At 40.4% G+C, this 14021-nt stretch overlaps 1 protein-coding gene across 3 annotated transcripts in view; it reads right to left on the bottom strand.

Moving 5' to 3' along the window:
- Nucleotides 1–2063: 2063 nt before the first annotated feature.
- The window catches only part of tdp1 (tyrosyl-DNA phosphodiesterase 1), a 32376-nt gene continuing 20418 nt past the window's right edge, over nt 2064–14021 (bottom strand). For 2 of the 3 annotated variants that reach the window (XM_053632698.1, XM_053632697.1), the window contains exons 14-16: nt 13729–13831; nt 10715–10820; nt 2064–4407 (exon numbers count right to left, since the gene is read on the bottom strand). In XM_053632698.1, coding sequence (XP_053488673.1) covers nt 4334–4407; nt 10715–10820; nt 13729–13831 — 283 coding nt within the window. In that variant the 3' untranslated portion in view covers nt 2064–4333. The remainder of the gene's footprint in view (nt 4408–10714; nt 10821–13728; nt 13832–14021) is intronic. The other variant, XR_008386754.1, reaches the window with a different exon arrangement.

Here is a 14021-nt window from a genome sequence, read left to right as displayed (position 1 = left end):
CTCTCCATTTTATTTTACATCCTGCTCACTAATCACTGTATCAACAGCTCAGCACGCACCTGAGTAAATCTCCAAATCTGGCTCTGATGTATGAGGTTCAGCACGGCTCCGCGTCATCATGTTAGCTACTCTTAAAGGTAACGTCAGTGATTTCGATGTACGTTTTGAAACGTAAAATCTGTACAAATGTAACTCTGCCTTTCATGCTCGTTTTAAAAGCCATGCCTTGGGTTGTCATGGTAACCACACTAGCATAAAACTAATCGGCTGTAAGAAATTGTTTGGTAAATAATGAATGATGGAGTTACGGTTACCATTCAGAAGTCGATTATTCTCCTATAACAGCACATCACGAGGTCTTATACCACAGCACTTTATACCACACCACTATAATTAGTCATTTATTAACAAAGTCTGTTGTACTTTTTATCCTTTTATAGCTACATTTTGTGCTGTGGAACATCTGTGAATCAAGATAGGTCCTGTCCTCACTTACGTTATAGCAGCTATAAACAGTCGTTCCAGCACTTTCTATTGACGTTAATGAGACAAAAAATAACGCAGCTTTGTCATGTTACCAAGAAACCGCAAAGAAGCGTAAACTCCTCTGCCCCCCCCCCAAGCAATTTATAAAAAAAACAAAACACTGATTGCACCTTTAAATCCAACTTAATTAGACCAAATACTTGCTGGTATTTCAGTTTGCTAATTCTAAAATCTTTTTTTTTAAGAAAAAACAACCAAACAAAGCCGAACAAAGTGTCAGTGAACTTTTTCTATTTAACGTCATTATGTCTTTAATGTGCCGTTGCATTGTTTCCAAACGCGCATTTCTCTTCATCACTGTGACCCCTGATGTCCGCTCTATTATCTCAGAAATGTCAGGTGTCTGATAAAGGACGCTGAATATAACACAGGAATGAATCATAGACTTATTTACCAGTTACAATGCTTTAAATAAAACTTTAGCACAACGTGACATTTAGCTTTTAAAATATTAACTACAGTCAGCCGTCTCCTGCATGACTTATTCTCACTGTTCTCCTATTTAACTCCGCTACAGTCACTTTGTTCGCTGTAGATGATATCGTTGACGATCCACCGCGCCGTCTTCTGCACTCCCGCAGCGTTTTTGCTCCTCTGTGCGTTTTATGTTTCTTTAGAAAGTATTGAACAGTTGATTCGGACACATCTGATGGTTCGTCTCTTTCGCCGATCGATTTATTTTGCTTGTTCGGGCCTCATAACGATCTGCTTTAGTGGAGTCGATGCTTTTTTTCGATCCTCGCCCTCGCGAGAGATAAAACAGACTCCGGATGTTAATAAGACAGAGATAAGACTGTGGACCTTTCATTAGCCCTTTTGTGCGTTAATTGATGATGCATTGAAGCACTACAGAGTCATGTAGACCTTTACATGGTCCTCATCAATCGGAGGTCTGGGTAACAATAAACAAAAAACAAACGAGCAGATTTTTTTGGCTGATTGGGCTGACAGGAAGGTGGGATCGATATGGCGATACTTATCGTTGGATGATAGAAGAATGTCTGGTGAGAGATATTTTTCTATTGTCTAGATCACCAGTCTCGCAAAAGCCACTTGTATGCAGCAGATTTACGTCACTGGGGTCGGACTGTAAAGCACGAGGAACTTGTACCTCAAAAGGGAGGTACTTCTGTCATTTGGATTCCTGAAACTTGAAGCTGTATGGAGTCTTTTACTATTTGTTTTTTTTAAAATATATTTTATTCATATTGTTCTTATTTGGGCAGTGTTATGCTTTTCTTGGGGGCGGAGTTTGTTTGATTGGGCTGTCTTGGGGCACGTGGGGTGGGGTTTGGCGAATTGGGCTAACGGGGTAATGCGGTGGGTGGGCTTTATTTAATTAGGCTGCTAGGGGGTAGAGTTTGCCTGACAGTGCAGGGGAGTTTGGCGGATTGGGCTGACACATGTCTTATGATTTAGACACAATGGTAGATTTCAGATCCAATCAGATAGAGTACGAAGTCCAAACCTTTAAATCTGAACATTTTGTACACCAGATCACAGCTTGAGACATTTCTGTGTTCTGTCTGTGGTAATTGTCAGATTTGTCAGCAGGGGCTTGGTGTGGAGAGACGAAAAGAAAAATATATATAAAAAAAGAAGAAATAGTCTGGCATGTTGGGACATGTTTTTTCTCAAATATAGATTTAATTTATTTTGTTCACCTGATTTATTCTGCTACAGTGGACTTGTTTCAGAGGCCTGTTCCTGGATTCAAACCACACTGCAGCACACATTTCAGTGTTTTCTATCAGTGATTTATAGCAGTTTAATCACAATTTTATTTCCACAATAAGGGTGTTTTACCATCAGACCTGAGGCCGTTTGCACCAACGGTTTGGTACATTTGGTCAAAGTGCAAAGAAAACACACACAAAAAAAGTGTGGGTGTCCAATAACAGTCCATTTCAGTTCTAGCATAAACTCTAGTACTTCATGTTTCTAGTTAATAGCAGAGCAGGTTAAAACAGAAGACGGGACATCTTGTAGATATTTGTAGAAGAAGATGGCAAAGTAGGCTGTGACTTGGTTTTCTGAAATGATTAGCATTATTTTTTATGCACTCCTGGGGTTTTTGAACACTTTTTAATGCCTTATTACAGTTTACTCTTTGTTGGCAAGGAAATAAGGGGGAAGAAGGGATAATCAAGTATTTCAGGACTTGTTAATCAGTCTTAGAGGACTCTAAATGAGTGTTTTATTATAGACGAGAGCTCTTGTTTGATGAAGCGGTTAGCATAAGACTGTAAGTTACTGCAAGCTGAGATTTGTCATACCTTTTTTTCTAATGCTAATGTTTCTTAGCATTAATACACCTGATTCAAATACTTTAATAATATATACATAAATATACAATATAGAAGATGTAACTCTGGAAATCTTGCAAAGACCTGGCAACCTTAATCACAGGATCGAACTCTCGGCCATTTCGACCCAGACCGCAGACGGTGTTTAATTTAAACAGAATGCAGATGTGACGTTTTAAATGTCTCGTATGACATCACAGCGAAAAATAATTGTTGGTGTATGAAATAAACAGTCTAAAAGTTGGCCACCTTTCCGTAAGGTCACACGGACCGGGGGAAACGCGATACGTCCCCGGCATTCGGTCGTGCTCTGCCGACAATGTTTAGAAATAACCGAAATAGTCCGAGATCAATACCGAATGACCTTTTTAGGATGAAAGACAGAATTCCGTCAAATCATAAAACGGTATCTGTAAATGTCACGAATGTCCGCGTAGGCTTTCAGCGACATCCATAATTCATACTGCTTTCTCAAGTGCCGTGTACTCTACTCCTTTTTCCTGGTAATGTATGCAGATCTGAGATGTACTCGTGTCCAAAAACCAAACAAACACAAAAAAAAAAAAAAACGATCCAAGTCACGAGAGATCAAGCTGTTACAGCTGTAATGGAAATTTACGATGCTGTTGCTAAGCAACATATCAGTTTCTGTGCAAAGCCGCTGAATAAACACTAATCCATTCCCTAATTTAAAAAGTATCACTTGTGTCAGGTGTATACGAGACTTATGCAGGTATACGAACGCACGTCGTGCAATAAATAGTGACGATGCGAATCGCACCACGCCGTGGAAACACCCAGAACCCTACCTTGAATTTTCTTACCCGCATCATTTATCGTTTGTCTCCGTGTTTGCCCTCTGCAGACAGATTGCTCTCTTATGTTGTACTGCAAACACACACACACACACACACACAAAGGGAAGTGCTCTCACTATGAGATGTGAAATGATGACATTTAAATGGTGCCCAAACTGATTGGGTAAGGTCGAGATGAAAACTAATTCGCAGGCCCTCAGTTTGGAGCTGGAACGTAATTACCGATGTCTCATTGCATGCAGGTGCCATTCAGACCAAAAAAAAAAAAAAAATAAATAAATAAATAAAAAGCTGCGCTTCTTCGAAAACAGCAATTTGTCTCAAGAGGGACCATTCAGCCATTTGCATCAGTCTGTGCTGAAAGTGTGGAGAGTGGGGAAAATAAAAAAGGTTTTATTTTAAGACAACATGGATTACACGTTGAAATACTATTCAGAAATAAAAATACTACAAGCTCAAGAGACTTAGGACAGTTATCATTGCTAATTCTTTATTACCTAACTATGTCAATATCAAAAATACTCACAGTCTGTTTTATTATTTTTTTCCAGCACCATGTTTACTGTAGTCGAGAGTCCAGTTTAATAAAACAGTAATAGACAGCAGGTACTTCCTGTCCTCGTTTGGCCCTTAGTATCCAAGCAGCAATGGGAACGGCGGCTTTCAGGACGGGACCCAGATGTTTCCGTGAGTATCTGGCGCTTGTGTGTATGGAATATTCCAGATCCACGGCTGATCTAAAGAGACAGATATATACGTCGATGAGCACAAATGTCCTTTAAAAAGTGCACATGATGCTAGAGATGTCCTTTTTCAGTGCTAGTATGGAGAGTAAAATGCATCGGAACCCAAAAAAACTTCTCTTAAGCATCTGATTCTGATGATATAGACAGAGGCGGAAAGTAGTTAAGGAGCTGTAACATTTTGTTACTATACCAAATTACTTTACCTGAGTATCTTTCCTTTACCTGAGTAAAATTCACACTCGTACACAGTTACATTTCCATGAAAAGAAAAAGATTACCCAATGCATTTTTCACTTTTGCAACTCTTTTCAGGGAAAAGTGGCTAAGGCGTGAAATCACCTTGATGTCATAAACTAAGTTGCGTATTCCGTTGTATCGTCATGATCATTTGCATATCAGTGAAGTAACAAGGAAGTGTTTAGGGCAATTTTCTGAAGGTATTTCGAGTAGAAGGAAACAGAATATCGTTTTATCCGAATAGAACAGAAATCATAGATTATGACTAATTTATTTTAAAAAGAAGTTGTCTTCAGTCAGGGCACCGCAAACAAACAATTTACATATTAACAAAATTCTATCATTTCAATCAAGAATGCAAAAAAATTAAGCAACGTTCGTGAGGAGTCGGGAAATAGACACGATGGAAACGGTTATGGATGGAACGACTCCCTTTTATTACTGTAAATATCACCAAGGAAGGAGTTTAAAATGAAGAACAAAGAAGTGTGTAGGTGAACAAACAACGGTGGTCAGTGATTGGTCACTGGGTAGCAGTGATAATTGGTTATTGTTAGTTGGTAACAATGGTGATCGGTGATTGGTTGCTGGGAACAATGGTGATTGGTTGTTGGGAACAATGGTGATCGGTTGTTGGTTGTTGGGAACAATGGCGATCAGTTGTTGGGAACAATGGTGATCGGTTGTTGGGAGCAATGGTGATTGGTTGTTGGGAACAATGTTGATCGGTTGTTGGGAACAATGGTGATCTGTGATCGGATGTTGGGAACAATGGCGATCTGTGATTGGTTGCTGGGAACAATGGTGATCTGTGATTGGTCGTTGGGAACAGTGGTGATCGGTTGTTGGTTGTTGGGAACAATGGTGATCGGTAATTGGTTGCTGGGAACAATGGTGATTGGTTGTTGGGAACAATGGTGATTGGTAATTGGTTGCTGGGAACAATGGTGATTGGTTGTTGGGAACAATGGTGATCGGTTGTTGGGAACAATGGTGATTGGTTGCTGGGAACATTGGTTGTTGGTTGTTGGGAACAATGGTGATCGGTGATTGGTCGTTGGGAACAATGGTGATCTGTGATCGGTTGTTGGGAACAATGGCGATCTGTGATTGGTTGCTGGGAACAATGGTGATTGGTTGCTGGGAACAATGGTGATTGGTTGCTGGGAACAATGGTGATTGGTTGCTGGGAACAATGGTGATTGGTTGTTGGTTGTTGGGAACAATGGTGATCGGTGATTGGTCGTTGGGAACAATGGTGATCGGTTGTTGGGAACAATGGTGATTGGTTGTTGGGAACAATGGTGGTTGGTTGTTGGGAACAATGGCGATCTGTGATTGGTTGCTGGGAACAATGGTGATTGGTCGTTGGGAACAATGGTGATCGGTTGTTGGGAACAATGGTGATCGGTTGTTGGTTGTTGGGAACAATGGTGATCGGTAATTGGTTGCTGGGAACAATGGTGATTGGTTGTTGGGAACAATAGTGATCGGTTGTTGGTTGTTGGGAACAATGGTGATTGGTTGCTGGGAACAATGGTGATTGGTTGTTGGTTGTTGGGAACAATGGTGATCGGTGATTGGTCGTTGGGAACAATGGTGATCGGTTGTTGGAAACAATGGTGATTGGTTGTTGGGAACAATGGTGATTGGTTGTTGGGAACAATGGTGATCGGTAATTGGTTGCAGGGAACAATGGTGATTGGTTGTTGGGAACAATGGTGATCGGTTGTTGGTTGTTGGGAACAATGGTGATTGGTTGCTGGGAACAATGGTGATCGGTTGTTGGTTGTTGGGAACAATGGTGATTGGTTGCTGGGAACAATGGCGATCAGTGATTGGTTGTTGGGAACAATGGCGATCTGTGATCGGTTGTTGGGAACAATGGCGATCTGTGATCGGTTGTTGGGAACAATGGCGATAGGTTGTTGGGAAGAATGGTGATTGGTTGTTGGGAAGAATGGTGATCGGTTGTTGGGAAGAATGGTGATTGGGTGTTGGGAACAATGGCGATCGGTTGTTGGGAACAATGGCGATCGGTGATTGATTGTTGGGAACAATGGTGATTGGTTGTTGGGAACAATGGCGATCAGTGACTGGTTGTTGGGATCAGTGGTGATCGGTGATTGGTTGTTAGGAACCAGCTTGTATAAACGCAACTCATTCAGGCTTTAGACACCAAGTCGAGTAAACCTGCTCAACTCGTATAATCCAGTGCAGGACAGTTGTTAACATCTGCTCAAAAAGTCGCTAGATTTGTCTCTTTTAAAAAAAATTGCTAAAAGGGTCTAAAACGTTGCCAAGTCTAGCAACAGCCACCAAGTTGGAAGACCTTTAAATCTTTTAAAATACTTCTTAAACATACAAAATATGTTACAAACATGTTTAACTTAAACAGCAGCCAAACCTGTTAAAAAATTAGCTAGCGTACTCGCCAGCTAGTTATTAGCGATGGCAGGAGGTCATGTGGACGTTTCTAGATTACTGCGTTATTAGAGATCTATGCATTTTTTAAGACAGTAATGGTGTAGAGATGTTACTGTGCGATCGTTAATAGTTTCTGAAACATTAAAAACAATTTGTCATATAACGTTTATTATTTCTGATAGTAGAACTCTAAGGGAACGGGTCTAAGGATTCGGTGACGTGCCGTGTCACACTGACTTAATAGTGAAGGTCTAGATTTCCAGAAAAAGAGGACCAAGGCTGAGAACCGGGGTATCCATGGCAACCAGCAGACACAGTCAGATTAAACCATAAAAACAAAGCCGGCAGTCGAGGATAAGACCTCCATAAACACACCAGAGATTATGAGTTACTGTCCATCACAAGCTGACGTTATAAAGCTTCTTATCCCGAGTTAAGATCATAAAGGATGAGAAAACTGAAGAAAATCAGATGTCCCATAAAATGCTACATGTTCACATACAGCTGCATGCATCATTATTAATAATACCGAACTGCTGATTACTAAGTGCAGAGGACGGCTCAGTGCTCAATTAGTCTGATATATTCGCATCCAGGTCGAAACATCGTTGAAAAAAAGAAACGATGCTTTCAGAGGAAGCGGAATGATGCTTATCACGAGCATTACAGCTTGCCTGAGGACATGACTGGGGAATTCAATTATCTAAATGAACAACAACAGTGCAATCCTCCACAATATGAAAATGTTTTCATCAATCTGGCAGGATACATTTAGCAGCTCGCACAAATATTTCAAACATTTAAAAAAACTAAACTAAGCTAAAACATAATAATACAGTATATAACAGGAATGTTAAATAATATAAATGAAAACCATTAAGAAGACATAACTAATTATTTCTCCATGAACTATCTGTCACATTGCTCCCTTGACATTTCCCAGAAAGTGTGTCTGTGCCTGTGTGTGTGTGTGTGTGTATGTGTGTGTGTGTATGTGTGTGTGTGTTTGTGTGTGCGTGCGTGTAAAGGGTTGTATATGGGTAAGCTCCTGTGGTGATTTAGAGGCCAATTAAACCATGTCTTCCTCATCATTGACATGTAAGGTGAGAACAGTGGAGGCAGAGAGAGAGAGAGAGAGAGAGAGAGGGGGGAGAGAGAGAGAAAGAGGGAGAGAGAGTGGAAGAGAGAGACAGAGAGCGATAGAGATACAGACAAAGAGAGCGGGGGAGCCAAATAGAGATGGGGAGGGAAAGAGGGAGAGAAATAGGGAGAGAGACAGGAAGAGAGAGAGGTAGGGAGATAGGAAGAGAGAGAGATAGAGGGCATCCACCCTAACCCCGCCTACCATCATAAACATCCACCCACCCTAACCCCACCTACCACCATAAACATCCACCCACCCTAACCCTGCCTACCACCATAAACACCCGTCCACCCTAACCCCACTTACCATAAAAAAACACCCACCCTAACCCTGCCTACCACCATAAACACCCACCAACCCTAACCCCGACTACCACCATTAACACCCACCCACCCTAACCCCGCCTACCACCATAAACACCCACCCACCCTAACCCCACTTACCACCATAAACACCCGCCCACCCTAACCCCGCCTACCACCATAAACACCCCCCAACCCAACCCCATCTACCACCATAAACACCCGCCCACCCTAACCCCACCTACCACCATAAACACCCGCCCACACTAACCCCACTTTAACACCTTATCCCTGTGTTCCTTTGATACCATTAATGTATATGATGTTGCATCTAGTTATTAATTTAGATACATATTTATTTAGCATCTGTTAATTTTTTTTCATTACTTTTTTTTCCACTTTATGTTTTGTTCACTTCCTACTTCTCTTGCTCTGTTTTTGTATGTTGCTTTGGCAATACAAAAAGAAAAATTGTTATGCCAATAAGGCACACATTGAATTGAACTGAGAGAGAGAGAAAGAGAAAGAGAGAGATATAAATAAAGTGAAAAAAAAATTATTCCTGCCCTGTCTGTCAGCCATTTCCCTTTCCGTTTACACTAACAGGGATTCGGGACATCTTTTTTTTAAAGCTCACGTATTTCAAGGACTAAAGAAAATGTTCATAATTATCAGGATAATTAACTTTAAGCACTACAGTGACAGAAATGCACTCAGGAGGTCGAGCAATCATGGAGGAAGTGATGTTGAGTTGCCTAGAGGTTATCAGTTATCTCTTTCCTACACTAAAAACCTTTAAATGTCCATTTTGAAATGTCTTTTTGCACCGGTGTTGTACGCAGTATTGTGGTGGAGAGCTGCTTTTTTGACGAGCGCAAGGAAAATGATAAATGTGTTCATATGTTCGCACTCGAGGGCATGACGCCGGCTGCGTATTCGCGGCGAAACAATGATTATTCTTAGACGGTTTATGAAGTGGAGAAAGAGGAGGCTGTTCTGACTGCTGTTCTGACTGCTGTTCTGACTGCTGTTCTGTACATGTCCAAGGCCACGAGGCCATAACAATTTTCAGCAGAAAAATGCCTGAGGACTCTCTGTTCTCATCATGACTAGTTAAAAAAAATCAAGTGTTCAGCTTCTCACTTTCACGCCAACCAAATCGTATATTTTATATATATATATATATATAAAATATACCAACTCATCTGGGGCGACACGGCTAACGGCTTTCGGCCGTGTCGTCCTCTGTCGTTAAAGATGTGCGCTGCCATGGCAACCGCAGACGTCTTTTGCCTCGGTTCATAAAGGGACGACTTTGCGTGTTTCAATGGAGCTTCTGATTGCAATCGTTAAAGGTCACGCAGACAGAGCATCAGGTCAAACGCCCGTGAGCCCGTGATGATCTTTAACAGAAATGTAGCAAAGGCGATCGATGGATTTTCTACGGCAGTTACGGACCGAGCAATCAAAATGCTCAAACACACTTTAACAGACACTCGTAAAACATTGTCTAGTGAGCGGTAAAGATCTGCGCACAACAAACACACGACACAACTGGCATTATATCTCATTCAGACTAAAACTGTAATATGGTAACTGATATTATAGTGTACTTAATAAAATACAAAAAAAAACCTAAGTGAAACGTCCGAATACATTTCCCCCTCGAATTCTATTCAAATATGCAAAAGATGGAATAAATATGTGCTAATTGGCAAATTATTTGTGGAGAGATTTTCGATGTAATTGTTTAATTGGATTAAAATGTTCAGGTTTTAAAGCCGGAGAGAATTTTAATTTGTGGTTAAATGAAAGAAAAGGCTTTTTCTTCCAGATAATTTGTTCACATTGGAGGTGTCTTCTAATTGTAGATTTGGCTCCAAAATGCGTCAGTCTTCTACAAGTCTCCATCTGTGATCCTTAACCACCCTCCTGACTGTGCTTCGGGGCGAAATACCCCTCAAGGCCATTACGGCCCTGTTCTAAATGAATTTACATAAATCCAAAAATTTGATGTGCGTTACATCATCTAAGCTGATCGAATTTTGAGGTTCCCGGCAGATTGGATTCTCACCCCCCGTCATCCACTACGTGATTTATACCTATACAGAGACCATTTTACAGAGTGAAATCTCTGCTGGAGTTTTACACACGTCTTGAGTCACATGAACGACGAGATCATTCTCACCTTTACTGGAGTAGCGAAGTGGTGGCAAATCGAATGGCACAGGGAAACCTGTGGAGGAGCTTGAGACGGGGAAGATGTTCTTCTCCACTGGAAATGTGCTCATTTGCTACAGAGGGACATTATAAAAAGAAGATAAAAATGTCGTATTTCACAATGTTCTTGCCCAGTGGGCGTATACACAATATTTTCTTTACTTTTGGTTTTGTTATTTTAAGATAAATAATAATTACAGACATGTCTTTTGACTATGTACCTATAAATATGAGCCAAAAAATTTTGTATTCATAAGCATACACAAATATATGTTTATAAAGTATATAATATATAAAGTATATAAATATAAGTGGTAATTGGCATTTTGCAGGACTGTGATTCAGTTTTGTTCCATTCCTCTTGGCAGATCATCTTCAATTCCCCAAGGTTACCAAGAGCCCTCTGATGGACTCGCAATTTCAAAATCCTTCATAAATTTTCACAAGCATTCAGGTCAGGAGATTGGCTCGGCCCTGCAAGGCCTTCCTGAGTTATCGTGGCTGTGTGTTTGAGGGTCGTCGTCTTGTTAAGACGGCCATCTTCTCCCCGGATTGAGTTCCTTGGATGGTGAGATTAAATTCTCAGACTTGCACTGCAGTTCATTCGCTTATTGTTCTCTCTGTAACTGTAGTTCCTGCTGCTTTCAGGTCGTCCTGCGACTCTTTTCCGATTGACTGTTTATTATCTTTATAAATACATACTATTTTTGTTCATATTTACAAAGACAAAAGATATCAAGTGTGCACATTTGAAGTGGACATTGTATATGCAATGGAAGTATATTAAATAAAAAAAAAACCCAAAAGTGTCTGAATACCCTCACGCCATGACGAAAAAAAAAAAAAAAAAGAGTACCGGACCTAGTGTTGATCAACTGATAAAGACAAGTCGTTATAAATATTACCTGTGAACGTCTTGAGACTTGAGACTGTGTATCAGTGGTACAGCAGGAGAAAGTTAATACGACAAACTAACGCTGTTTAAGTTATCTCTAAGCATTAAAAGGACACGGACGCGAGTGATTAATTGAATGATTTGAGTCCGACTAGCTTTCATCAGACACCTCCAAGCTTGACATGTCCTCAAAGATGCGACTTTAACCCGGCTTTGATTTTAACCACTACATCAGGCAGTCCGAGCCGACCCCGAGTTCAGCCCGAACGGTAATATTTGGGTCGATGAAATCCGATTAAGGCTCGCTAACAGTCACCACAGCGTACACTCCAGATATTATATGGCAACACTTTATCAATACAGAGACGGAGTCCTGTCTGGACATAGCTAATGACTGCAGAATTTGATTATGCTTTAATTAGGAGCGCAATAGAAATGATTGTTAGTTGAACCTGTCTGGCTTTCAGATAAGACTTTTAATTAATGCACCAAAGGAGCAAACGTTAAAAACGGACTGGCATTGTAAAGCAGAACCAGATAATGTGACCTGATTTTCCAATGTGCCATAAAATATCATATATTTTGCATGGAAAATAAGTGATGGAATTAACCTGGAATTCATATTCGATACATGTCTGAGGCATTTAAACACTCGAGTGATCTGAGCAGCAAAGGTTTCAAATGATTTGAATAAAATAATCTTGATTACAGGCTGTTCAGCCGTCTGGAAAGAAGCGAGAACGGCATTATGAAACGCGCGACATCTTTTCTTCGGTAAAAGAGCACATCCTATGCCGGCACTCTTTCGGTCACTCACGGTCCCTTCAATTTCTACCACAGCTAGTGAACTGAGCTTTACTGTTGCTTAGCAACTTTTGAAGTAATCCAACAAGGACAAATTACCCAGCGAGAATGCAGACGGATGGCACAAAAGCCGCCTATGTTCATACGGGGGGGAATAAAAAGAAATGTGCTGCTGTACAGCATGATATAGGCTTTACTACATTACACTACCAAGCCGAGACCGGAGTATACTGACGAACAAAACAAACAATGAAGCTCTGCTTTTATAAAAGAGCTCGTCTGTGTACACTTCATTGTAAACTCACCTGTCAGTCAACACCATATATATATATATAATATATCCATGTCAAAAATTCTCAGTTTTTTTTCTATAGTAATGAACGACAAAACGTGTGCAACCTCATATTTATACACCATGGAAACAAGACAAGGCAACAACACAGTTCCTGGAGACTGTGATGAAAATAAAAACCTTTTCAAGAATTTGTTTATCCCTTAGGGGTGTCAGTAATTTTGCCAAATAAAGTTTATACACAAGTCCACAAGTGTCTGAGGAAAAAAAAACAAAACAGAAAAAGTTCTATTTGCATTCTTTTGTAGTGCAATACAAGTTTGTTTTTCATTTCATTAATATCAAGCATAATGAAAAGTAGAATATTTACATGAATTTCAGAATGTCTTAGTATTTAAAGCTGCACTAAAGATGGCATCGACTCAGCAATTCTGTGTAAAACACGATGGTCCATGTTGGTTTGGATCCATTGGCGTGTCGTCGAAACTCGTGCTTCAGCCGACGGGATAGATCTCGAGGAAAATCCCCGAGTTAACATGGCCAGTATGACAAATGTGCTTACATATTAATAGTGACCTACTGTAGAAACAGTGCTGAATATGAAATATTCAAGGTATTGAACATTTGCATGGGTCGCGCTGTTTTGGACCCCACTGGATGTTTGTTTTTGGAGAGAAAGCTATTATTTAGGACAAAGCTAAATACTTTCTCCTGTTATATTTCCATATATAGTTGTTCATGTGGCGTCCAAGCAAAGCTGCGGGATGTGAAAGCGCTAGACTTTTGCCCGAAACGTCCTGTTTGTGTACTACTTCTACATTTTATTACTAAAGCACACTGCAGGTACTTCTTCATTTTCTCTTTGGATATGCTTCATTGGTGTAATCTTTATCTTTTGTTGTTGTCAACTTTGGTCCTTCATACATGTACATACAGAATACCAATATCAATACTGTGGCGTTTTTCTGAGTTAGGAAGTTAGGGTACTTACGAAGGCTGAAGGCAGGTACAGAACTCCCAGCTCGTAGGAACGAACCATCATCTGAGTATTGTTTTTCTCCAGCGCCCCCCAGGCGGCTTTGGACAAATTGGCACTGTGGATCATACATAGAGTACAGGCAAAGATTTTGGAAAAATGCCTCTTTTTTTTTTTTTTCTTCAAGGGTTTAAAGTACCACTAAACTCTACCACTAAAGTAACACAAAAAAATTCAGCTCCTCTAGGTTCTTGCTTGTTCCAGTGAATGTAGATTAGTCTTGGGTCTGATTTTTTTTTCTGTACAAA

This window comes from Ictalurus furcatus, chromosome 9 (assembly GCF_023375685.1).
Source record: "Ictalurus furcatus strain D&B chromosome 9, Billie_1.0, whole genome shotgun sequence".
Classification (NCBI taxonomy): Eukaryota; Metazoa; Chordata; class Actinopteri; order Siluriformes; family Ictaluridae; genus Ictalurus; species Ictalurus furcatus.
Note: the sequence above shows the minus strand (reverse complement) of the source record. Positions and strands in the feature narration are given on the sequence as shown.